The following is a 26878-nucleotide window of genomic DNA, read 5'->3' on the forward strand; positions in this document are numbered from 1 at the left end:
TATAAAGAATGAGAGGAAATATAGATCACTGGCGACGGAAGAATTAGATGATAAGATATCTTTTGTTGGTAATTAGGTATTATTTTTTTGGAACAATTTAATGATCAGTTAAGTTTGTACTTTTTTTAAACGTGTCTCAATGAGATTTTATCTTCTTCCCTTGTATTTCTGCAATAAGGTTTTGAACTTTGGCAAGAAGCTCGGGAGCGTTGGCTGGCAGCGGAGAATGTTATTTCAAAATTGCAAAAAGAAATCGAAGTTCTGAATTCTGACAAACAAAAATTAGAAGAAGTGAGAAAGGTTTTGAAAGAGAGGGTAGAAAAGTTGATGATGACTTGAAACGTCTTCACGAAGCATTTAAATTTGCTAAACAATCTATTGAAAATCAACACAAAGAAAAGGAAGTTGTGATAAAAAGATTGAACGAATTGTGTAATGAGAATAGAAAAATCCAATCTTTGGTTGTCAAAGCTGAGAAAGAGAAGAATGAAGCTAAAGATTTCGTGGCAAACATGTTTACATCTGCCAGTAAAGCTTGTGTAGATGCTTTCAAGTCAAAATTTTTGAATGAAGACTCTGAAATTTTGGAAAAAGTTGTGTTGAAGAAAAGGTAGAATCCTTCTAATGAAGTTTATACTAATGATAATGCTACTGAAAATGTATGTACACCATGCAATATTACTTGTACAAATAATGAAACAATATAATGGTGCTGTGAAATATTTGACAAATATTTTGTATTTGAAACTTTGCATTGTTACGAAATCAGTATCATATCAAATTTTCTATCCTATAAAACATTTCTTTGAAAACAATATTTTGCAACTTTTCTTCTGGTTCATCTTATTGTTGGACTAATAAAATCTTGATACCTTTTCCTGAAGTTACTCTTGATAGGGCAACATATAACTGTCCATGGGTAAATACTTGGTGTTTTACGTACAATCCCACTGTTTTGAGTGATTGACCCTGACTTTTGTTTAAGTCATGCAGAAGCTAACTGCAATTGGTAATTGCCTTCTCTTCAGTCTGAAAGGCCATTTCATATCTGCATTGGACATTGTTATTCTATTTGATCCTGTAATAATTGTTGCTTATATGCACTACTTCCCTAGATGAGTCACAATCAATCTCGTCCCATTGCAAAGGTCATCTGATTGATTTAGATTTCGTAGCAACATAATTGGAACTCCAATTTTTAATTGCAATTCATGTTTTGGCATACCATAGCACATCAAAGAGTTAAAGAATTCTGTTGGATATAGAATGTCACAATCATTTGAAGTCCCTGCTGCTTTGCAAGTGTTGTCTGAACTGTAATAGGTCTTCGATTCTGATTGCAATTTTTTAATAATGTAGTCGTTCAATTCATGTGCTGTATCATTTCTGGCTATCAATATTGCCCTTTCTCTGATATAATCAACATTGCCTATCTCAGTAGATAGATTCGGGAAAACAACATTCACAATTCTTTCTTTTGGATTTCTGTGGTGAGAAAGTTTCAAATCTTTAGGAATTTCTATAAAGCTTTCATCTTCTGATATTCCTGTCATGTTCCTTCACCAATTTGCAGTAACCATCTGTCAAGAGTAGTCAACTCATCCAATTCTGCATCGCTTTGGGAATTCTTTTTCAATCTAATATTTTTTGTTAGCTTCAACACGGTGACATATTCCTAAAGGGCAGATGTAGATAAACATGCTTGCATAATATCATATATTTGTCCCCTTTGGTATAACTGGTAAAATCTATCTGAAGTCTCCACCTAGTGCAACAGTTATGCCTCCAAATATTCTATTAACATTTGACGGATCTTTATCAAACAAAATGTCCCTCAAAGATCTATCAAGTGCCAATACCTATTTGCCATCAGTGCTTCATCCCAAATTATCAAATATGTTGTCAAAATTAGTTTTGCCAATTGCGTTCTTTTCTTAATATCACATGTACTCTCTTTAGTTACATCCAAAGGTATCCTGAAACATGAATGAGTTGTTCTTCCTCCTGGTAACAGCAATGCAGCAATACCTAACGTCACAATAGCGAGAACAATTTTACCTTTAGACCGCAATTTTGCTATTATTGTTGACCATGGGAATGTTTTGCCTGTTCCACCATGCCCGTAAACAAAAAAGGGTGTTGCTCTTTCATTATAAATTGAATTGTAAATGTCTCTTTGCCCATTGTTTAGACCATTGTATAAATCATCGTGCAGGATTTTTTTCTGTCAATATCGTAATTCAACTCCTCAGTAATCAACTTATTCTGCGTATTTTCAAATTCAGTGCGATATGGAATTGGCAATCCATGAAAATCAGCCATTGTTGCCCTCTTTTTTTTAGTGAAGTCTTCAATCTTTGTCAATGCATGATTGTGTAACTACTCCGTATTGTATCTCATCGTTCTCATTCCTGTTTTTTTTCCTAAGATTATATGTGATGTCTTTAGATAGTCAATCTACATTTGTTTGCCACAATTCTGATGGGTTTACGACTTCATTAAATAAAAGAATTGTTACAAATAGTTGTCGTAACTGTGTTCCAGTAGCCCATATTGATGCTTCAGCCAAGCAATCATTCCATTTTCTATCATCATCTAGTAAGCCTAATGCATAACATGCATCTTTGAATGTTGGATATATCCTTCCATTAACAGTTCTGATATTTTCAAATGATGTTACTCCTCCAACCAAATTTAACAACATCCGCAGATAATATTTTTCACCGCTGCCTGGAAATGCAAAGTAAATTCTGCCAATGCATCTTCCACCTTCCCGTTGACTCCATCTCCTTTCTTGTCATTCCAAACCCATTCTGTTGGGAAGTCAAAATAAGTCAATGATCTCACTTCTTCATATTGTTCCACTCTGTTAATTTTGTCTAAGTAACAACATTGCTTTCCAAATATTTGACTAAATTCTGATTTGGATCAAAGACAATTGTTTGTTCATTCTCCAAGTGGAAAGGAAATCTTTCAACGGCTGGTTCTCTATAGTACATATCAAATTGATATATTCTCTAGCAAGCCTCCATGGCGGAAATATATCTGTAAATGTAGTAATTGCATTTTTCAATATTATAGTTATAACTAATAACAACAAATATATTATATTTTATTCTTCTATATACATACCTACAATCGACAAAAGCTTTAATTTCATCCTCCTCTGTAATATTTGTGCATCCAGAACTCCCTTTGTTTATTTTTGCAACCTCCATAGAAACTTTGATTCTGTCGGGTCCTTTGTTGACGTACTTGAATAGATACTTGGTTGATCTATGATGGTTACCGAGCTCAATGTTTATGTGACCATCGTACTTAACCGACATATTTCTATTATAGGGAACAACAAAACGGTTGTCAATTTTGACACCTATTTTTCTCAATAAATGCTCCAGTATCTCGCCTTCTATATGCTAGGTACCCTTTATCATCTACAGTTGTTGCATTCACAAATTTCTTTGGAAAATGTTTTTTACATTTCCCGTTCCCCATGCAAGGTGAACTTGTATTTAAATTTCCACACGGACCATGGATATTGTAGTTTCCAACAGCTGCATAAGCAAGAGGATCTTTTTCTTTATCTGGTAATTCAACATATCTCATGCTATCAATCTTCGATGGTGAAGGATTCTTATATTCAGCGCAGAGGAAAATCAACACATGTGCATGTGGGAGACCTCTTGTCTGGAATACAATAGTATAAATAACTAGAAAATATAATAGAATATTGTTAGTAATTGTTGATATATTGTAAATTTCATATTATAAATCATAAATGAACAAATAGTTTAAAAGAAAATATACATATTACTTATAACATAACTTACTTGCCATAATTTCACCAAAATATTTATCATTCTTTATCTCTTTCATCAATTCAAGCAGTTTCATCTCGAACACTCTACAAACAGCAGTTACTCTTCCTTCTTCATCACATTGACCAATAGCATTTTGTATATATTGTATCTCTGGCCACTTTTGGATTACGTGTAAGTGCAAAAAAAAATCAGGATATCCATGATATCTACAAATTGCCATAGCATCTTGATAATTTTGAATACAATATCATAGGCTGCCAGTGTGAGAGGACAGTAGCAGTGTACACTTGCCTATATTCTCTACATTAACATCCCCTTTTGAAATAGCATCCATCAATCCGCTATACAAATCACTTTTTAATTTTTTTTTTTCTTATCCAACAAAACCTTTCCTCTTCAATAGCCATATATGCATCTACAATGTATTGTTGCAATAGTCTACCAGATTTCATCAAAGTGTGTCCTTCATTCAATCTATACTGCAATCGAAAGGGATAAAAATATCTCATAATGAGTTTATGCCTTGTAGAAGATTCTCTGTCACCTGATTCTCTATGCTTAATGCCAACCCTATATCCATCCTCTCCATATGGAAACAAAATTGGATAACTTAATGCCATAAAACTGGGATGCAAGTTAGTAATTCTCTGTAAACCATTCTTTGAATGATAAACAATATCATTTCCAACATCCGATAGTCCAACATCACCAACAATTATTTTTGCAATTTCATATGCAGTTGGCAGATTATACTGTCTTCCATCTTTTTCTCTATGGATTTTTAACTGCCAGTGGAGTTCAGTAACATTATTTGATTCAATATAATCCCTGGAAAAGCGAAAAATTTTAACCAACTCATTGTTCCTATCAAGCATCAATTTCAATTCTCCAATCAATTCCTTGTCAACAGTATTATAAGTTGCTTGCCTTCTCATACAATTCAATCTGTGACTGATTTCACATTGTGTATCATAGATGTAAAGCTGTGCAAAAGTAGGTTTCTTTCCAGCAGGTGGAAGCAATGTCCCTATATGATGATAATTTTGCCCACAAAGTTTGAAAACATATGGACTAGTATTTCTATTGATATCAGTATCAATGTTCCCTCCCATTGTAAATGAGAATATCGAGTTGTATATTCTTATCTTGTTTTTGAATATTTTTCCTTTAGAACCACTGTTTACATCCAATAATTCTTTCAACAATTCAGGTAGTTCTTTCAATAATGGCAACTCAATTTTCTCATCCATACAGCATAATGAAAATACAGGAGAAGTTATATGTCTGCTCTTAATTGTATCCTCTTCATACCACATGATTGCCCCATAATGCTTGCAATGATAAGATGGTACACCAAAGTTCAACAGTTCCAAATCCACTAACAATAGAAATAACACTAATTTTAAACAAATATCAAAGATAATGATATTGTTACACAAATGAACGAACTGTAATAATTTGTTATGTAAATATATGTCTAAAGTTTATAACTTACTGTTACATATTTCTGAAGGAGTAAGCTTTAATTTAGATTTTTTTCTTACATAATAATCAGCACCTGCAAAATTTTATATATAATCAGTTAGATGTCTCAAGAAAATGAAAAGAACATAATTATATAACAACAAAATTTTCCTTACCTCTCTTTCTTTTTAATGTAGACATTTTGTATCTTCTGTTTTCTTTGTATATACGATCATTATTTTCAGAAGGGCCTAAGCAAATTTGCAAACCTACATTTGTTTCCAACACGAATTTTTTTTTCATTATTCGATACATCTACATTTGTTTCCAACATAGACTCTATTTCATTATTCGATATGTCTACAGTTGTTTCCAACAGTAATTTTGTTTCAGTATTCAATACCTCTACATTTGTTTCCATCACAGACTCTGTTTCATTGTTTGGTGCATTTCCTAAAATTAAAAATAACAATAGTATAATTGTCATACTATTATAGAAGGGATAGGAAAACAATAATTGATTTATTAATTACCTCTTTTTCTCTTCAATCCAGACATTTTGGCATTCATACTATTACCGAATTTAGTTTTAGCAGCTCTTTGTTGTTTCAATACAATCATTCTCAATTTCCTATTTTCCTTGCACACTCTTCTTCTCAATTCAATAGCAGTTATATTTCCAGAATCAAATTCCAATTGATAACTTTCTATCATTTCCAAATATAACGTATGTTTGCTTAAACTCCATCAGTAGTCTCCACACTATGCTTTTCCACATCAACAAACAAAATTAGACTCGAGCAATTTAATATTCACTCTTTCTATTTTTTTAATAACACAATTATACACCCATGCTGATAATAATTTAATACAGTAAAGAAAGCAAACAGAGATCATATCTTTTTGAATTGCCAAAAAATTTGGTTCGACAACAACTTATGACATTTTTATATTTCTGTATTATAGTTCGGCATACTTATAAAAATAAATTTATAAATGATTATTATATAGTTATATTTAAATTCTTGTTCGGCAAATAATACAGATATAATAATATACACTAGTTATATTTAAATCATAAGTCAGTATTACCTTAACACAATTCTAAGGATCCAATACATTGTTCGGCATCCAGCATATCAAAAAGTAATAATACACCAAATAAATGGATGGACATTGAAAATTTTAATTAACAAATCTATTACAATCAAAACCAAAATTATAATTCGTTAAATGGTTTACTACAACTTTATAGAAGAATTGTAGTCGAGTTTTTTTTAATATTTTCACATATTGGTGAACATATCACAGTCCTATAACCTAACCAACATAATTCTATGACCAGTATAGAAAATTGCATAATACAATGATATACAAAAATTTGAAGAAAAAAAAAAAGCTTCATTACCTGTAAAAAGAAAAATATTGCAATAATAAATTTCAAATTATCTTCGTTGATTGTATATACCTACATCAAATAAAAACAAAAGATATTTACAACACATGGACACTAATGAAAAGCACATAACAATCATCTACAAATTGTTATATATATTGGAAATTTAAAAAGTAATACATATAGCATTTAAGTATTAAATTGTTAAAAGAATCAAGACCATTACCTTACCTTTGCCAGCAGATATATTGTAGCTACGAAGAACAATCTTTATCTTGTTCTAAAGATACAATAAGACCAAACAATGAGGAAAAGAAAAAAAAACAATTATCTATCAATCTAATATTGATTACATAAATATATTTATATGTATACGAAGTACATTAATTACAACAATTCAATGTATGAATCACTAAACATTTAATTTTTGCAATAGTACAACGTTTTAATCACTTCATATTAACATAAATACTTTGAATGTTTTCTATTAATTTCACATAACAATAAAAACGAACAATTTTTGCAATATTACAATGTATCAACCACTTCATATTCACATAAATACCTTGAATGTTTTCTATTAACTTTACATAACAAAAATAATTAACGCATACAACATATAGGTTTACATTAAGAAGCATCAACTGGAAAAAAAATCAAAGAGACCGGATACAATATATCAATCGATTAATATCCAATAATTAAAAAAAAAACATTACAATAACAGGAACAACGTATAAATCGTTTGACATCCAAATAGATAAATATATATATCAATTATTTAACAATACTTCATTAATGACATAATTAAATTCATTACATAAATAAAACTTTAAAGAATCAAATATGTAATTAACATACAGTCAATACAACAATTATCAAACAATATAGTTGAAAATTTCATAATGTTTACAATACCTGGGCTTAATCAAATGCAATATGAAGCATTTTGTACGATCATTAATTTGGGTTTAAGAGAAGAACATTGCAATCATCAATGAGGATTTAAGAAAACAATTGTCCTAGTTTTAAAAAGTAAAACATATAGATCTATAAATTGAATTTCAATTTGTTTGTGAACAGAAATAAAAAAAAAAAACACAGTTTATTAAGTATGATAATGTTTGAAAATTTGTAAAATCTACAATTCAATAAAACGCTGCCATTTAGTTTCTTGCAATGTATTTAAAATAATTTTGGGGATTTAGGGTATTTGTTCTTGTTCTACGTATTGCGGATTCATTCAACATCTTTAAAAGCAATTTGTAGGTAAGTAAAGTTATTTCCTATTCCACTGGTTCTTAATATCATTTTTCTTCTTGAAAATGTCTATTTTAGAAATTAGTAGCACCCTTTCTGATGAAGAAGTTCTAAACTACCGAAAAGACTACAATATCTCTAACGATTATGATTTACTACCTTGTGATTCGCCTGAGTTTTATATATTCACTATTCCTCCTTCTGGGTTTCTTACCTTTTTTGAAATATTTTTCCAATATGGCTTAGTTCCTCCATTCTCTCCATTTGTAAAAGAAGTAATGATGGCTTATAACATAGCACCAAGCTAGCTCCATCCAAATGCTTGGAAAATTGTTATGGCTTTTGAAGTTATTTGCTTGATGAATACAATTGAACCAATGTTTTCTATTTTTAACTATTTTTATGCAATTAAAAAGAGACCCAATAGTCTCTTTTACTTTATCAAGAGTAGGAAGGGTAAAGTGTTGTTGACAGGTTTGAGCAATAAGTTGCAAGGGTGGCATGATAGGTACTTTTTATTGGGTTGTAAGAAAGGCTGGGGTGGATTACCTACTGATGGTCAGATTTCAAAAAGAGGGACAATGAAAGCAACAACAGTAAGGGAAATGAAATTGCAATCAAAAGATTGGAACTTCTTATTCAACAACAATAGACTTTTGACATTTATGATATGCTAAGCAAATACTCAGATTTTAATTCAAAAAGCGGTATTATGAATTTTAATATAATTGCACCTTATTTTTGTTAGAAATTTATTGTTTTTGATTTTGTTAATGAAAATTATATTTGTGAAAACAGGTCCAATTGCAACAGCTGCAGTAAAATTTCTCCAATCAAATTGATTGTTTCTGCACATCCTACACCATCTACATCTGAAAAAATATATTCACCGATTGAACCAAATGATGAAGATATAGAAGAGAGCCAATTGTAAAAGAGAAGAAAGCGTGAGAACAACGACAAGGAAGTAAATATAGTTCCTAATTGTGGGAAGAATTTGAAGAATATACATGCAACAGATCTAGATAGACTAACACTAGATGGTGTAACTTTGCTGATATAAAATATATCATTTGTTTCACTTTATTATTTTGATAATCATATAATTTTCTAATTGTTTTTGTCTTGTTTTCTTAACAGAATTTGTACTATTTGCTGGAAATGAAGCGACGTTGGTGAGGGTCTAACAATTATCATTATTAAACTGCAGAAAAAGAAAAAAAATCTAGACATTCAATAGGAAAAATACAGCTAAAAACAACTATCTACAGAAGAAATATGCAGAAGTCATAATTGAATTAAAGGATCATGAGGAGATAGTTAAAGTTGCTGGACAAAATTGTGAAAAAATTCATGAAGAAGTTTGTCTTCTTAAAAGACGGGAAAAACAATTAATTGACTCCAATACTAAAATAGAATATGCTATTGCTCAAGCCAAAGCAGACAGGAATGAAGCTTGTGGTTTACTAACTTAGATGTTCTTGGAAACTTGAGTAGCCTGTGTTAACGAATTTAAGTTGCGGTTTCCAAATGAAAATACTGTTTTCTTGGAGAAATTACAATTGCAAGCAAAACAGACAAATCAGAATGTTATATTACTTTTGCAACAATGTTTATAATATGTTTTAAAATATATATTACTTCTGACCAAAAGTACTGTTAAAATAATTTTTTTTAAACCTTGTTTCGTTTCAATATAAAAATAATTATATAAGAATGTTAAAAAATTATAATTGAATGTGGTAATGAATAACATTCGTGCAAACTAATGCTTACACATTTTATCACAACTTTTGTCTTTTATTTTCATTCCCATGACAATTTTGCTTAAAAGATGTACTTTGTTCAATCCTATCTTTTTTTAGTTCACTTTGTTCTTGTTTTCAAACTGTTACATTTGTCTTCTTGAAAGTTGATTTGCCTGTTGCTATGTCATGGTCACGATGTTCAACACTAGGTTTAGTAACATTTGCCACTAATACCTGTAATTCTTCTTCTTCTTTAATTTTTTGGTCTGTACCATCTTCTCCACACATTGCCTATTGATTAATACAATTTGTTTTTGTTACTTGAATAATCTGGACAAATTAACAAATTCATATCAAAGCCTATACTAACCTTGTCCAATTCCTATAGTTTGTATTCATTCTCTAGTTTATGATTGACTATGTGATTTTTTCACAATTTTTCAAAGTTTTAATCTTCAAAAAATCATTGAAAAAAATAGCTCATCCCAATTGCTTCCTCTTTTTGGGTTAGGTTCCTTGCATTTTTCTCCACCACCATGCAAAAAACCATATCAAAAGGACAACTTTCAGAAAGATCGTCCCTTGATGTGCACCAAAAACCTTCTTTTCAAAAGATCGTCCCTCACAAAGTTCAAGATCTCTTGAACAAACGTATACACCACAATTCAAATAGGGATTTTATAAGCACAACAAAACAAACCCTGACCCAAAATGCACAGTATGTGATATTTTATGATTTTCCAAAGTTTTAATCTTCAAAAAATCATTAAAAAAAGGGTTCATGCCAATTGCTTCCTTTTTTTTGTGGGGGGCGCGGGGGTTAAGTTCCTTGCATTTTTCTCCACCACCATGCAAAAAACCAGATCAAAATGACAACCTAGTAAGAGTAATGAAAACAAATAGTCAACTACGAAGTGCTAAAGCAACCACATCCGTAAGCTAACCATGGAAAAAAGAGAAACGATAGCAAAAAAAAAATCTCTTTAGCTATCAGGGCCTTTAAGAGCATTTTCTATGAACAAATAAACACTACAACAAAAATGGTCTACGGTAGCACTGGACAGTAGCACTTTTCTTTAAAGTGTTACTGTAGACTATTTATGGTAACACTTGATGTTAAAATGTTACAATAACAATTTTTATATGTAACACTTTAACTTTTTGTAACACATTTTATATCAATGGTAACTCTTTTTTATAAAATGTTACTAATATTGGAACTACAATAGCATTTTTAAAGTGTTACGATAGACCTAGTAATATAGTAGCTTTTTTATAATGTTACCATATAATCAAAATACAGTAACATTTTATAAGTGTTACCATAAACCCAATTATTTAACGGGAAACAAAATATCATTTCCGCCAACATGAAATGAGGTTGATTTTGTCTCATTTTTATTGTTTAGGGGTCCTATTATATTATTTGGGTTTATTTTGTCACTTTTCATTCATATAGGGACCCAAAATGCTTTACAATACCCAAATATTAACGGGGAAAATAACACTTTAATACCACCAACCCAAAATCCTTAATTAAACAAAATTGTTTGAACCCTTAAAATTAAAAAAAAGTTAGAAAAATTAAACACTCTAACTTCTCTATTGCATCGTCACTCATCTGATACACAAAATCCCCAAAAGTAATTTTACCCTAAGGCAACATAAATTTCTTTCCACTTCTCCACTCCGTTTGTCTCTTCTTCTCCATTTGTTTGCCTAAAATCTGGACTTCTCCACTCTGTTCGCCTCTTCTTCTCCATTTTAGCCTGAAATTTGTACTTCTCCACTCCGTTCGCCCTTCTTCTCCATTTTAGCCTGAAATCTGTACTTTTCCACTCCGTTCGCCTCTTCTTTTCCATTTTAGCCTAAAATATGTACTTCTTCACTCCGTTCGCCTCTTTTTCTCCATTTGATGCCTGAAATCTGGACTTCTCCACTCCATTCGCCTCTTCTTCTCCATTGTACGCTTGAAATCTGGACTTCTCCACTCTGTTCCCCTCTTCTTCTCCACTCTGTTCCCCTCCTCTTCTCCATAGTATTACTACTTGCTTTCACAGTGAAGTCAAGAGAGCTTTGAAGAAAAGCACTTATTTGGTAAACATTCACGATCACTTTCTTTCAATTTCCTTGTTAACATTATTGTGAAACCTAAAGACCCTGATTAAATTTATTATTCACAATTGTTTTTTATCCTTTTTTTGCTTGCATTTGTCTAGGGTTTTTCTTGGCTAGTGATTATCATGAGGACCTTATACTTGATAAATAGTAACTGTAATTTGTCTTGCAATTCTAGGAAACCTTTATTCACCTGATTCATGGAATGAAGCTTTGAATGGGGTGACTGTTGTTGTTCAATTTTGTATTAACCCTTCCATAGAGAGGAATTCTAGGAAACCTTCTTTCACCTGATTCATGGGAATGCAAACATCAATGCAATTAGAGCCGCTTCAGAAAAAGGTATAAATATATAGTTGTTTACATGTCTTACGCTTATTTAAATCTTGAATTTTTCTGTAAAACCCCTCCCTAGCCGGTATTTCCTAAGTATCCCTTGGCCATTGAGAACCTAGAAAACGCACGCCTAGGAAAAAAGTTTATTTTAAAATCCTATTTAAAGAAAAACTGTAGTTTAAAACATATATAGATATATGTGTTTAATTTTTTTCTTAACTATAATAAGTTCATTGTATAATCAAAAATATAATTTCCTTTATTAATACAACATATTTACTCCATTATAGAACATGGACATAATTACTACATTATGAGATATGAACATAATACTACACTAAATATTAGCAAAACCATTCTAGTCATCATTAAAGCTCCCCTCATGCTCATAGCGTCCCTTGGAATCCTCTCCCAGCTTCATGCCTTAATCCGTACCTGCAAAACATTTTAAAACATTTCGTGGGGTGAGCGCTAATCGCTCAGTAAGGAATATGGCCATTATAAACTATTAAGGTTCATTATACAAGTAAATTACTTAGGACTTTACCTACCTACAAAACATGACCTTCATTCTTTGACATAACAAGTTCATAAAACATATCATACATTTTGGACTTTTCTCATAAACTAAGTCATAACATAACCATACATAATATAACATAGAACATAAATGACTTATGAAATATTCATGTACATGGCATGCTTATTTGTTTTGTCTATATACTTGACGATTTCATATTCTTTGTTATCCGATCGATTCATTTGAACCATTACCTTGTTCTTGGTCGTCACCTCAAAGGACTCATGGTTTTCATAAGATCCATTCTTCTGATCTTGGTTTATACCTCAAGAGACTCATGGAATTCATTCTTTAACATTTTATAAATTTTTCATAAGACACTAAATAAGCTATATGCATTACCATTATGAATGCAAACATATGGACTAACATTTCCCATGCTCAATCATACTATATTATCTACTAAACTTCTTAACTAATTCATTCAATTTCTCATACAATTCAAGGAATTTTGGTATTAAGTTTATTCAGGGGTTTATTAGAATTAGAAACAATGGGAATTTCCATTAAGAAGTTGGATGCCATATAGTTCATCACTTTTCAAGCAATTTTTACCTTATCTTCCAATTCGAACTGGTTTCTGCCTAAAACTTTTAGGTCTATTTCTCAACTTTTTAACACTTCAAGAATCAACTCAATCGGACTTCTATAACTTCAGTTATGACTGATTCAGTGAGCATGTACAGTATAAGTCTTAAAACAGCCAAATCCGAATTCCATTCATTTTAACCATGTCACCTTCATTTGCACATTCATATTATTGCCATATCATTCTAAGTATTAAAAGGCCATAAAAACCTCCCTTTTTACGGAACCAAAAAGTGTCAAACATCGTCCAACTACAAATCTCTTAATTGGCATAACATCCTCCATATGCACACAACACCAATCAACACACCCATTTAAACAACTCATACCAAAACATAGCTCACACTCATATTAACATAAATAAATGTAAGTTTCAAAACCCTAGGTGTTATCAATTGTAGTCATAAGGAGATTTTTTTTCCTTACCTTAGTATTCAGCACAAAGGTACTCCTCCTTGGCTCCAAAGTTTCACCTTTCTACCTTACACACATAACCACTTATGAATTTCTCTTTTAACTAAAAATTCAGAAAAACTAGGGTTTTGAAACTCACCTTTAACCTTGAAATTGAAGTTCTTTAGGTGGATGGTGATCTCCTTTAAAAATCAACTTAATCCAAGAAAATTTGAGAATAAAAGCTTGGATTAGTGGCTTTTATGGTGGATTTGAGAGATGAAAGAAGATGATATTTGGGGTCTCCAAGGCTGAGTACTCTCTCTTTAAACCTTGTAAATATTCATTCTATTGATACTCTAATGTGATTGTCAATAAAGTTAGATATAAAGGTCATTTGGCATAAATTTTTCATATAAGGGTGTTTTGGTCATTCTCCCACAACATAAAGAAGTACTCTTTAATGCCATTTGACTTCTTTAAAACACTTAACCATTAAGCAATTCTATTAGGTAAATGACTAATTTACCCTTGGTGCACTTTATGGACACTTAAATCATATGTTTTGTATGAAAGACCATTATACCCTTGGGTACCGTTTATGCCATTTAACCTTATCAATCACTTTATAACCATTCTACCCTCATTTCTCTTCAATGACATCATCCTTTACACTTTAATATGGCCACATCCGAAATACATGTAAATTGACCATTTTACCCTTCCATTCAAAAAAGAAATTACTTGAAAGTAAATTTCATACCTTAGGGCTCGGAATAATAACGTGGGTTTACATTTCTCAAAGACTTGGTTTTTCAAGGGCTTTTTTCTTGGCTATTAATTCGGTAATTTGACTTTTTTTTTTTTTATTTTATCTTTGTGGGGGTTTTAGGTGAACCTGTGTTGGATGAAGATAAATCCAAGGCTATCGGCGTAGTCTTTAATTGGGCGAGTGAAGAAGCGACCAGCGAAATTAGCGAAAGTGAGTTTCAAAATTTCTTGGGTGAGACTTATTTCACATATTCGCTGTGCTTTTCTTTGTTTTCTTGATCTATGTATGTTTGGTCTTTGTGTAAAGATTAAAAACAACACTAAAAGGTATTCATAGACATGTTCAACATATAATTCGTCTACTTTTTTAGTCTGAAATACCATTGTTACTCTTGTCAATTCAACTGCAAATGGAAGTTTTTTACTGATTTTTTTTTTTTTTTTAAATTTTGGCTCTACATATGGCGGTTTTGTTGGTAATTGCTAATAAGAGGTTGGTAATTGCATACAAGTGAGGGATAGTGTTCCAGTGGCAACTTGGCCAACGTTTATGTTCTTAAAGAAAAAGAAGGCCAGTAAAGTTGTGGAATTTGTCAGAAAAGTAGCTGAAATGATTGTTTCTTTAGGACTTTTAATGTGCTCTTTAGTGAGGCCTCTTGCGTTTGGATCAGGTTTCAGTTTGCATAATCGGTAAAATTCTTATTAAACACTTCAGGTGCCATTTAGTGAGTTTGTGACCTGCCTATTTCTTGTATCTTGTTTTATTGGTAATGTTTGCATGTCAATTTTTAAGGAGTATATTGAATATTTGTAAATTGCTTCATCATGTCAATGAGTGAGGATTGCTGATGTTTAAGACAAATCCAGATGTTATCTGTGTTTCTTATCAATCATATATTGTTTCTAGTGCTGTGAAGTATTGCGTTCATTGCAGAATCATCACATGAACACGCATGGTGCTGTTTTTACTGTTGAAAGTTCTTGAGAATGGGTATAAGATGAAGGTATAGTAGACTTCTTTTCTGTGCTTGTACCTTGAGTGACTTCTTTTATATTAAGTCATTAAACGATAATTTCAGTAATGCATCACGTTTTAAAACCTACTGCTGGAAGTGTTTGGATCTGTCAGGGTATATATAATTTATGTTTAATAAGTTTATTAATTTCAACCCTGTGCATTTTTTTTCAATATTTGCAATAGACTGCAGCTGCATTAACAAAAAGTTGACAACTAGGGAAGCACATCACTCCTTACTCTATCAATAACTTGCCCCACTATTCAAAAGTCAAGCTTGATCAGTAATTTTCTACTACTAAATACAAGTAAAATTAAGCTGTAGGATCAATAGATTTAGCATGCAATATTGTATGAAACAAGCTCTATATTATTATAGAAAAATCTACCACGGTAGTTTACAAACTGCAGTTTGCAATTTTGCAGTTAGCATTTTTGCAAACTACAATCTGCATTTTGCAAATTGCAATAGGCAAAATTGCAGACTGTAGTTTGCAAACCTCAGTATGCAAATTGCAGACTGCCGTTTGCAATCTGTAAAATTGCAGTTGGCATTTTTGCACTAGTCATTGTGAAGTTGAATATTTAAACATGTTCTTTTAAACCTGCATGGTGCCATTTTTTAGAACTAGTGACTGTGAAGTTGAAGATTTAATCATGTTCTTTTCCTCTTTCGTTTGCATTTAATATTTGGGGTGCTTTTATCTTAATCTTTTCTTGAATTTACAATATATATGTGTTGTCATCTTTGAGAATTTACATGAGAATTGAAGATTTTTTTGTATTAATGCTTTTGTAGGTTGTGAAAATGCAAGAGTACTTTTTCAGTAAAGCACAATTTGGAATGGAAGATGGTATGCATGATGGTTTTTGTTGTTAGAATTTTTTTTAAATGATTGGAAGGTATTAACTGTTGCTCATAGTTAATTTTCCAATCATCTAGGTGTTATAATGTAAAAATGATATGTGCATATTTGTTAGACATATATAAAACTTTTTGTATATGAAGGTTTATATGTTACAAAATGTGATATGATATATGAAGCATATTAGATTTCATGGATGTAAAGGATGTTTGGTGCCTATTTATTAGGCATATGTGCAAACTTTTTATATATGAAGGTTTACCATCAATGAAATGTTATTTGGAAAATTAGTGTATCATTATTTATAATTTGTATTATTTAAATAACAAGTATAACAGTTTTATATATGCTATAACAGACACATTGATACCACTTTCAACATGTTATGGAAAAATAATTTTGTAACATTTACTAAATGCAATGAATGATACTTTGGCAGCACTTTTAACATGTTATTAAAATCTCTTCTGTAGCATTTTAACAATGTACAGAAAACTAAACTGTAACATGTTAAGAATGTTACAAAATACTATTTACAGCATTTTGAGATGTACAGAAAACTAAACTGTAATAGGTTAACAAAGTTAAAAACACTTATTATAGCATTTTGATAATGTTACAGAACTAAACGTAACAGGTTAAGAAAGTTACAGAAAACTTATTTATAGACATTTAAGATGCTACAGAAAATTAAATTGTAAAGGTTACGAATGTTACAGAAAACTTATTTATAGCATTTATGCAGTATACCAAAAATCATTTGTAACTACGAATAAGTGCTACAATATACTTAACAACAGCATTTTATGACAGTTACTGAAATGGTTAGTAACATACAAAAAGTGTTACCAATGTCTACTTTTTAGTAACACGGGTTGTCATAGTATCCTTATAAATGCTATGAATTACCTACGGTAACACTTTTTGCATGTTACGTAGGCCATTTTTGTTGTAGTGAAAGGTCCCAGTAGTGTCTTCAAAAGTCTATTTATGCATTAAATGATGACAAAGGAGCTATCTCCCACCATACATCTACACCAATTTCTTATTTCATGGCTGAATAAACTGCAAAAGTTTACTTACCCAAAAAAAAAAAAAAAAAAAAAAAAAAAAAACACAAAAGCTTTATAAAGTGAAAAATCTGTGCAAGTGCCTATATAATATTTGACATAATGACATTTTCTGACTTTTCATTTACAAAAAAAAGTTTTAGTTAGAAATCGCTTTCCAAGTAGTGTCAGGCCAACCCGAGCTATATAATACAAATGAAAATGGACGTCTGTCCATATAATATGAACCTACGTCCATTCTTATTCTTTTAAATTATGGACGAGCGTCCATTCGAGGTGGACGCCCATCCATAGGAAATGGACTCCCATCCATTGTTATTTTTGTACAACAATTTGTTCAAATTGGTGGATGGCCATCTATTGTATATCGGGTCTCATCAATATGAATGAGCATCCATAATTGTTAGACGGTCTTTATTCATAAAAGAGTTATAGTGTTCAATGTAATCGCGTCTGACTTGGATGTCACGTAACGGTCAACAAATTGATAGATTAATCGGTGTTGTAGCATTATTGAATTTTATTGAGATACATTGGAAAATTTGAATTTTCTTACTTTTGACCTTAGCATCTTGTGCCTCCTTTATCCAAAATCTAAAAAAAATGCTACAATTATCGAAAAAAAATACACTGAATTCACGCACGACAAATGTGGCACTATCATTGTCCATTAATTATGAAATTTTTTTTTAAGAAAGCAGATGGTGCCACATATGTCGGTACGTGAATTCGGTGTATTTTTTTCGATAACTGTAGCATTGCTCAAATCTAAAACCTGTCTATTGGTGATTTTGGCAGCCCAATATCCATAGTTTAAAAAAAAAAAAAAAAAAAAAAAGAATCGAGTATTTTGTCATAATGACGGGGTTTATTGTAATTACATCCCAAAAAGCTGTGCGTAACTCTTAACCTAACGGGCCAAGCCCAGTAATCTACCCGTTTCGTTAATTATTCGGCTCATTAATACCAAAATGGGCCTCAAAGCCCAGTTACCTGCCCGTTTCTTTAATTTCTGCCCATTAATACTAAAATGGGCCGCACTGCTTTAACACGCACGAAGCTTCAAACATTTTACATCCATTACATGCTCTCTTTAATTCTCCTGACTCCATTTCATACCAGACGGTTAAGATCCGATCTGCCAAATCAAATCGAATCGATACTCTCACGCGCCGCTGCCAATAAAGTGGAAGAAGATGGTGGATCCGGCCACCACGCCGCTCGGCAAAATGCTGTTGGACGAGATCACGCCCGTCGTCATGGTACTCCGTACTCCTCTCGTCGAAGAGTCTTGCCTCAAGAATGGCCTCTCTTTGGTCCAGACGCTCTCGCCTTTCTGCAACTTCACTAACATCGACGGTCAATTTCTCTATCCCTTGACCTTTCTCTCTCTCTCTCTGTGTAAATATGTATGTCAATGAGTGGAACTTGAGGGGTTTGAGTCTTTGAAATTTTACCTTGCGGTGCCAGTACGGACATCTGTTTTGGCATATGTTTACGTATATGTAATTGTATGTGTGTATGTATGCTTAATTGAGTGGAACTTGAGGTGTTAGCATCTTTGAACATTTGAGGGTGTGGTGTCTATGCGAATATTGAGCTTTATGTTCATGTGTGTGTATTAATTGAGTAGAATTTGTGTGTTCGGATCTTCGAATTTGACAGTGCAGTGCTTGTATGGACATCGAGCTTATGTGTATGTGTATTTATGTGTGTGCTTGCGTGTTAATTGAGTAGAATTTGAAGTGTTTGGATCTTTGATGGTGCAGTGCCGGTAAGGACTGCAAGTGATCAACCCTACAGGCTACATAAGTTCAAGTTACGATTGTTTTATGAGTCTGATATTCGGCAGCCGAATTTAGAGGTATTGTTGTTCATTAAATTATCAATTTCTTGAGGAAATTAATTTTATGAGTTGGCCTGATCAACAGTATTTGCATTGTTTATTTATTTAGGAAAAAATTAAAGATAATCTAGTGCAATAGTATGTAAATAAGGGATGTTAAAATTGAAATAAAAGATGAATTAGGAGATAGACAATGCAGATAGAAAGGGGTTATGAAAATATACTTGAAGCAGTGTTGGGTTTCCACAGTCATGGGCATCTCCTATTGTATTTTTATTTGCTAGGAAATAAACTAGCAATGAAGGACGTAAAACTCATCAACCAAATCTTCATTGTGGATGTCGAATAATGCATGGATGGAATTTCATTCTTCCTTTGGTGTTCTTTTTGTTCTTTATCTGACAATGTTTTGGTTCACTAGGTGTCAAAGGAGCGACTGAAGCAAGTTATTGGCCAGGCTGGGGAGAAAGACTTTTCTGAATTGGGTTCAGATCCTCCTCAAATTAATAATGTAGTTGGTAGTGAGTAATATTATCATATTATATTCTCCCTTTCTCTAATCGTATCTGAGTATATTTAGGGAGTCTTTGCTAATTGAGTTGGTGGCTATTTTCTGCAGGGTCTGAATCTGAAATTTTGCCATCTTGGTTTCAGATTTTTAATAAAGAGCTCATACATTCAGTGTCCTTTTCAGACCATGAAGCTTTTGACCATCCTGTGGCATGTAAGCATTTGGAAATTTGTTGGATTTCTCTTTCATGTCCTACAATTTCTTTAACAGTTGTGATCCATTTTCCTTCTGGGATTTTAGTTAATCAAAATGTTATTTTTCGTTTTGGATAAGTATTTTTTGGATGGAATCTTACATATTATTGTTCAAAATAATGTGCAGGTCTTCTGGTTGTTTCTTCTAAGGATGAACAGCCTATCAGCAAATTTGTTGATCTTTTCAACACTAACAAGTTGCCTTCTCTTCTTAATGATGGTGCGATGGACCCAAAGATTATGAAGCATTATTTATTGGTGCATGATAGTCAAGATGGATCTTCAGAGAAGTATAGTGGTCTTTCCAATCTTCTAATCCTTGAAACTATTACATGAAATATGTATGATATAGTGATGGTGGTAAATGTGGTCAAGTTTTGGTGAGGCTAAACAGTTTAATATGTTCATATATAGATTTGGTACAGAATAAAAGAAAGGGTTTTGGATCTTAAATGACAGTTGAAGCTGAAAAGATAAACTTATGATATACTGAGCATAGTGAGGAATTAGTGTTGAGAAATAGAATCACCTATGAGACGAGTAATTGTATTGAAAAAGAGGGTGGAAGGACCTTAAAGAAGCTCAAGCAATTACAAAGTTATCATATGGAAGCTGGTATTAAGAGAGGGATTAAGGATGTTTGGATTGCAAGATAACAAATGAACATATTTATGCTAGTAAGTAGCAAGGAAGCTCAAAAAATAGTAAGGGAGAGTGGATTATAGAACTTTGTATATGTAATTTATCTTATGTGATGGTTTACGTGCTTGCAAGCGAACAAAAAAGTGAAGTCAAATCATTGTCAGGTACATGGAACATTGTCCTTGAGTTCTAGTGGGGCATGCTGAAATTAGGAGGTGGTAATCTAATGGAAGAGTTTCAGTGATAAGCTGTGCTAGGAAAAGCTAAGTGGGGTACTGACTTGAGGGAAATGGTAATTCTTTGGAGATTATAGTTGCTTCTAAATTAAATATGCTGAGCTTGAAGAAAAAAGGATGGAAAAGGAGGAATTGCTGATTATCTGGAAGAAGATATCTGTTAATTTAAAATCAATTATAAATTTGAAAAACTGGAAAGAAATTTTAATTTGGTAACTGGATATTCTCGAGGAAAGCGTGAATCTAGAATAATTAGAGCAAAATTAGGAAAAACTGGAAAGAAACCAGTAAGGTAATTAATTGAGCAAAATAAAATGACTGTGTAAAATTGATAAGGAATGAAGATCTTTTAGTGATATATCCCATAATTGGTTACGTATTAAAAAAGTAATATAAAAATTCTAGAGTCGTCCTTAGTAATGTTTTTGTGATCAAGGATAATAAAACGTGTTGAACAACAAATGGTAGAAGATAGTTGGATCTAATATGCATATTTATTTTTAGTCTTGCTTTCTTTCCACGTCATATAGATAAGAAACAACATCCCATATTTGTATCTGTTCAGCTGATAATTATTCCGTGAAACAGTTTTTTTTTTTTTTTTTTTCAAATATTTGTAGTGAAAAGAAGCTATGCTACTCGAATTCATAATGTTGACAATTTTTTGAAACTCATTTCTTGCGTCCAGGGCAACTAAAGTCTTAAGTGAGATGAGAAGTACATTTGGCCCTAATGACTGCCATTTGCTATGCATTAATTCTTCTCATGATGGCGAAATAGAACATCAAGATAACCCTTGGGATTCTTATGTAAGTACTCTTGTGGACTGTGGTCTTCTTTATTTTATATTTTAACCTTTGCATGTATTGTATATTATGTAATTCTTAGAGTGGGTGTTACATAGTGGACAAAGTAAGCGAGATTAAGGCTATAGTTTCATGTCTTCTGTGACAGAAATCTGATGCTTCACCTAGTCAGCGTCTTGGTTGTTTCCTTAACATTGATGATTTTAATGAGGTAAATTCTTTTCACTATTTTATGCAGTGTTCTCAACTAATATTCAAGAATGATGATTCAAAAATTTTCTCATGTTGGGGATTTTGACCAAGATATTCACTTTGTACAAACTGGAAACAGATAAAAGATCTAATGCAAGAATTATCATCTAAACACATTATTCCGTACATGGAGCAAAAGATACGTTTACTAAACCAACAGGTAGCTGTCTCAAACATTCTCTCTTTCTCTCTCTCTCTTTTTAAATATATTGTAGTGTGATACTGTTTCCTTATCTATCTTTGTTTTTTTGTGTTAAATTTTGTTGTAATAGGTCTCTGCTACAAGGAAAGGTTTTCGAAACCAAATTAAAAACTTATGGTGGAGAAAAGGAAAAGAAGACACATTAGATTCCTCCAATGGTCCTATGTATGTTTTGAGACACACATGTTACAGCATGCTTCTTGTTTCCTTCTCTTGTGCTCGTCTAATTTAGTTTATTATTTTACTGTTGAAGGTATACATTCAGCTCCATTGAATCTCAGATTAGAATGTTGGGTGACTATGCCTTCATGTTACGAGATTATGAACTTGCATTGTCAAACTATCGCTTAATTTCCACAGATTACAAGCTTGATAAAGCCTGGAAGCGCTATGCTGGTGTGCAGGTAGCTTCTATCCTTTTATCACGATTGCTGTTTTCGTTGGTAGTCATAATTGTCATCCTGTATACTGCATTTGGTTTGTGCGTTTCTTCAGCTATAATTGGAAGTCTTAATGCTACAGAGTTTTGATGATTCTCTTTGTGTATTTAGAAACCTGCGTATCACATTCACCAAGGATTTATGATGGGAGTTTTTGATAGTGCCAGCTTATAAACTAGATTGTCTTTTAGTTGATAGTTTTCTTGGATATTATGGAGTTTTTTAAGAAATGTTAAATTTTGACAAAGCTTTGTCATTGCATTAAGAGAGAGGTTACTGATTCTTCACATTTATAAAGGGGGTTTTCTTATTTCCTGAGAACCTATTTTTTTTCCTACTATTTAGTTACCATTTGACCAAAAAGCTTAAGCTTGTAGGTAAAAGCATAACAATTTTATTAAGTTCCAATGGATCCCCTTGCACTCAAGGCATGTGAATCAAAGACAACCACAACCACGTCCACATCAACAAACCAGACAACAAATACACTTATATAACTTTAATTTATGCAATGAGGATTCGAACAAAGTTCATTTGGTCAACTTGACTGTTATATCATTGTAAGTTGCTAATCAGCCCAAAAGTTTAAGATTATAGGTAAGTGATTTTCCTAAGTTTAAAGGTATATTTTCCTTTTTATTCCCCATAATTGGGAGGTGGTGATGGTTAAATGCTGTTCTTTTTTTCAGCCTTTTGTAAATACTTTCATTTAACAGAAATTTCTTGTTTCTTAGCAATTCTCTTGGCTTCGGTTTCCAAAAGAATTTGGGGATTTGTCTTTTTTCTATATATATAGAGATTGGGGAGTCCGTTCTAGTTTCAGAATTGGTATTCTTTGAAATTTTTCATTCCTATAATATGTTGAATTTCTGAGTGGACTGCTGGTTCATTTCCCTATCTGAAAGGGAAAGATAACTCCTCTTTCAGATTCACTAGCCTTAATTATACGAGAGAAACCAATACGAACTTTTCTTTTTCTTGATAAGAAATATTAACGTATCAATAAATTATATATATTGGGTCTAAATCTCTGTGATGGCTCTTAGATTCTGAGTTTTTTAAATGTTAATCAAATGTACCGTTTCTAAAAGTGTGTTGGAACGTCTGGCATGCTTCTACAGTTCATGCTGTTTTTAGACAAATTTATTATTTTCTTGATTTGCCTATCTGTCTATCGCTCTTTTCTCTGTCCTTTTTTTTTTGGTGAGTTTTATTTTTATTTTTCAATGTGAATAATTTCCTGTTAGAATGTACATAATTTATTTTCATCCATTCTTGCAGGAAATGATGGGGCTTACATACTTCATGTTGGATCAATCAAGAAAGGAAGCAGAGTATTGCATGGAAAATGCATTTAGTACTTATTTGGTATGTATAGTTCTTTGTTGATTTGTCTTATTATTCAGTTATCTAGCATGTATGAATTGTGCCACCAAGTCATATCTGACATTGATTAGATATTCATGCAGAAAATTGGGTCATCTGGTCAGCAAAATGCCACACGGTGTGGTCTTTGGTGGGTAGAGATGTTAAGGACACGAGATCAGAATAAAGAGGCTGCCACTGTTTACTTTCGCATCTGCAGTGAGGTAATGTCTCATGTCTTGGAAAGAACCCTGGTGAAGTATACATCATTTGCGCCTGACAAGTTTCATATGCCAGGAACCTTTACATTCGGCTGTTATGCTGGAGCAAGCATCTTATTGTTATTTGTTGTCAAAGCCACCAATGTTACATAAATATGGTTTTCATCTTGTTCTTTCTGGCGATCGCTATAAAAAATGTGATCAGGTACCTATACCAGTTTTGCAAAAAAACATATCTTGGGCTCTTTGAATGTTCTATCTTTAGAAAACATTTCTTGCTGCATTGTCTGCAGATCAAACATGCAATTCGTACATATCGAAGTGCTGTTTCTGTTTATAAAGGAACTACATGGAGTCACATCAAAGATCATGTCCATTTTCACATTGGACAGTAAGTTATGCACTTGGTATTTAGATTTCGTATGACTGGCAATTGAAGGGTTTACAATGATTGAATATTCATGGTAAAACTCATTTGACATAGGTGGTATGCTTTTCTTGGAATGTATGATGTTGCTGTTGCACACATGTTAGAGGTCCTGGCCTGTAGTCATCAGTCCAAGACAACACAAGAGCTATACCTGAGGGACTTTCTTCAAATTGTTCAGGTGACTTCTAGCTCTACCTTTTTTCTCTTTGATTTATAGTTATTTTTATTGAAGGTAAATGCATAATTCGTAGAACAAACTTAGCTTTTCCAGTCCTGCTGGTTCTGTTGGGTTTGCAGGAATCCAACTTTTCAAATCCTGCATCTGATGAATGGTAAGTATGTTTTGAATGTTTCAAGACTATATTTGGTATTTTCATTATGCTGAGAGGTTTGGGTAGCCTTTTCAGTTTACCTTAATATGATTTCAATTCTACATCTTATGAGCTTATATATTTCCCTATGTTGAATAGTGATGCTGGGTCTCTGATCAACTCTACTTCTCCAGCTTTTCCCTTGTACAATATAAACAATAATCACTTTGGCCAATTTGGTTATTTTTGACAAGATCTATCTCATGTAATAGTTTTGACAATAATCACTTTGGCCAATTTGGTTATTTTTGACAAGATCTATCTCATGTAATAGTTTTGATTGAATTATTTTACAGTACCTGTACATGAATTACTTAATCTATGGGCTTGTCCGGGAGTACTGTAATTTGGAATCAGTTGACTTCTCTTCATTAGTGCAGAACATTTTGATGTTTTGTGATGAGCAACCAAGGGGAAAGGTTTACCGTAGAAAGAAGTGGGGTAAGAAGCAGGGGAATAATTGACATTTAGGAGGTTAGAAGAATTTGTTATGAAGGGACAGGTGGCCTGAGGAGATTGGAGAGAGGAGAAATTCTGTTAGGAGTAAACTTAGGTGCCAGGAGGGAATAAAAGGGGAAGAAGGGAAAAGGGAGAGGCATTGAAAAAGTTGATTAAGAATGGGACGGGGAGGTGACTGACCCTTGAAGTCAGTATTATCATTTTGTTTTCTCTTTTATACTTAGCTTATTTGCTGGATTCTCAATTGTGGAATATTGTAACAGGGTCTGGGTATATTATTCGGATGTACTGTTTGCTGCCATTAATATAGAGATTCCTTGTTTTGATTGTGATTTGGATTGGAACTGTAGCTAGATTGTAGTGTATTTGATAAGTTGCAGCTCAGGATCTCATCATTTTGCTATTCATGATTTTATATAGATACATATACCATGGTGGTATTGGAAATAGGTTCTAGATTCCCAAGGTGGAAACTTTACTAACTTCTTCAACAGTACTAAATAATTTTCCCAAATTCTCTTTAACCTCTTCTTTTTATTTTCAAAACCAAATTTTAATTGCTTAATAAATACAGTCTGGGGTTTCATTTTTAATCAGCCATTCAGCGTTCATCTGTTATAATCTCTGAAGGTTTTTTTGTAGTAGTCTTGAATCAGTTTCTTGTTGGTTCTAACTTCCCTATTTTCTTTGATGATGTAGAAAACTGCTAAAACATTTGAGGTACTGAAACTTCAGTTGCCTGTTATCAACATTTCATCACTTAAGGTCTTTTTTGAAGATCATCGAACTTATGCATCGGCGGCAGCTGTAAGTTGAATTATACTTGTTATCTGGATATGTTAATCTTTTGCTTTTAGTTCTTTTTCTCTCTGTCTTATCTTGGTTAGATACTTCCATTTAATTGGTTCAGTATACATATATATATATATATATATATATATAGAGAGAGAAAGAGAGAGAGAGAGAGAGATTGTAAACAATATGTAGTATGGTTATAGATTTTGACTTATGCTGTCTTAGCTGACAATCTTGTGATGATGTGTGGAAAAGGGATTAAATTTAATATATGGATTTCCTGTCTTGAGACAGAACCTAGAATTTTCTATATGCCTCTTTTTCGAAATTGGCTTGTGATAAACCAGCAGTGCATAAAGTCTACAACCGTAAGGGGCACAAAAGACATTAGAAAGGTTGTTAAGGGAGTAGGGACCACAAAGAATAGGTGTCATGGATAGGAGTCTGTTGGGAGAACACAAATTGTGTGTGAGGGTAATTGTGGAAAGAGGATTAGTATATATTCAGGGAGAGTAGTATTATCAAGCACCTGGACTTTTGTTGATAAAATAGTGGAGGCTCCTGGCTCCTCGAAACGCCAGGGTTTATGTTCAGCTTTATTCTATTTTGCATTTGCTTCAGT

The 26878-nt window shown here is 32.4% G+C and overlaps 2 protein-coding genes across 2 annotated transcripts in view; one reads left to right on the forward strand and one right to left on the reverse strand.

The window, feature by feature from the left end:
• Positions 1–3360: 3360 nt before the first annotated feature.
• Positions 3361–5999, reverse strand: LOC116137546. The gene is made up of 6 exons (XM_031423242.1): positions 5819–5999; positions 5559–5738; positions 5317–5379; positions 4209–5199; positions 3835–4027; positions 3361–3687 (listed from the first exon to the last, which is right to left on the reverse strand). The coding sequence occupies exons 1-6, from the start codon at positions 5997–5999 to the stop codon at positions 3361–3363; spliced, it is 1935 nt and encodes a 644-aa protein (XP_031279102.1).
• Positions 6000–18491: 12492 nt separating this feature from the next.
• Positions 18492–26878, forward strand: part of LOC116137538 (trafficking protein particle complex subunit 8-like) — a 28332-nt gene continuing 19945 nt past the window's right edge. The window contains exons 1-16 of the mRNA XM_031423237.1: positions 18492–18785; positions 19196–19290; positions 19694–19793; positions 19892–19996; positions 20165–20327; positions 21604–21724; positions 21870–21932; positions 22053–22133; positions 22246–22340; positions 22429–22579; positions 23897–23983; positions 24085–24204; positions 24278–24406; positions 24495–24592; positions 24686–24809; positions 26161–26268. Coding sequence (XP_031279097.1) covers positions 18623–18785; positions 19196–19290; positions 19694–19793; positions 19892–19996; positions 20165–20327; positions 21604–21724; positions 21870–21932; positions 22053–22133; positions 22246–22340; positions 22429–22579; positions 23897–23983; positions 24085–24204; positions 24278–24406; positions 24495–24592; positions 24686–24809; positions 26161–26268 — 1803 coding nt within the window. The 5' untranslated portion in view covers positions 18492–18622. The remainder of the gene's footprint in view (positions 18786–19195; positions 19291–19693; positions 19794–19891; positions 19997–20164; positions 20328–21603; positions 21725–21869; positions 21933–22052; positions 22134–22245; positions 22341–22428; positions 22580–23896; positions 23984–24084; positions 24205–24277; positions 24407–24494; positions 24593–24685; positions 24810–26160; positions 26269–26878) is intronic.

This window comes from Pistacia vera, unplaced genomic scaffold, assembly GCF_008641045.1.
Source record: "Pistacia vera cultivar Batoury unplaced genomic scaffold, PisVer_v2 Contig33, whole genome shotgun sequence".
NCBI lineage: Eukaryota > Viridiplantae > Streptophyta > Magnoliopsida > Sapindales > Anacardiaceae > Pistacia > Pistacia vera.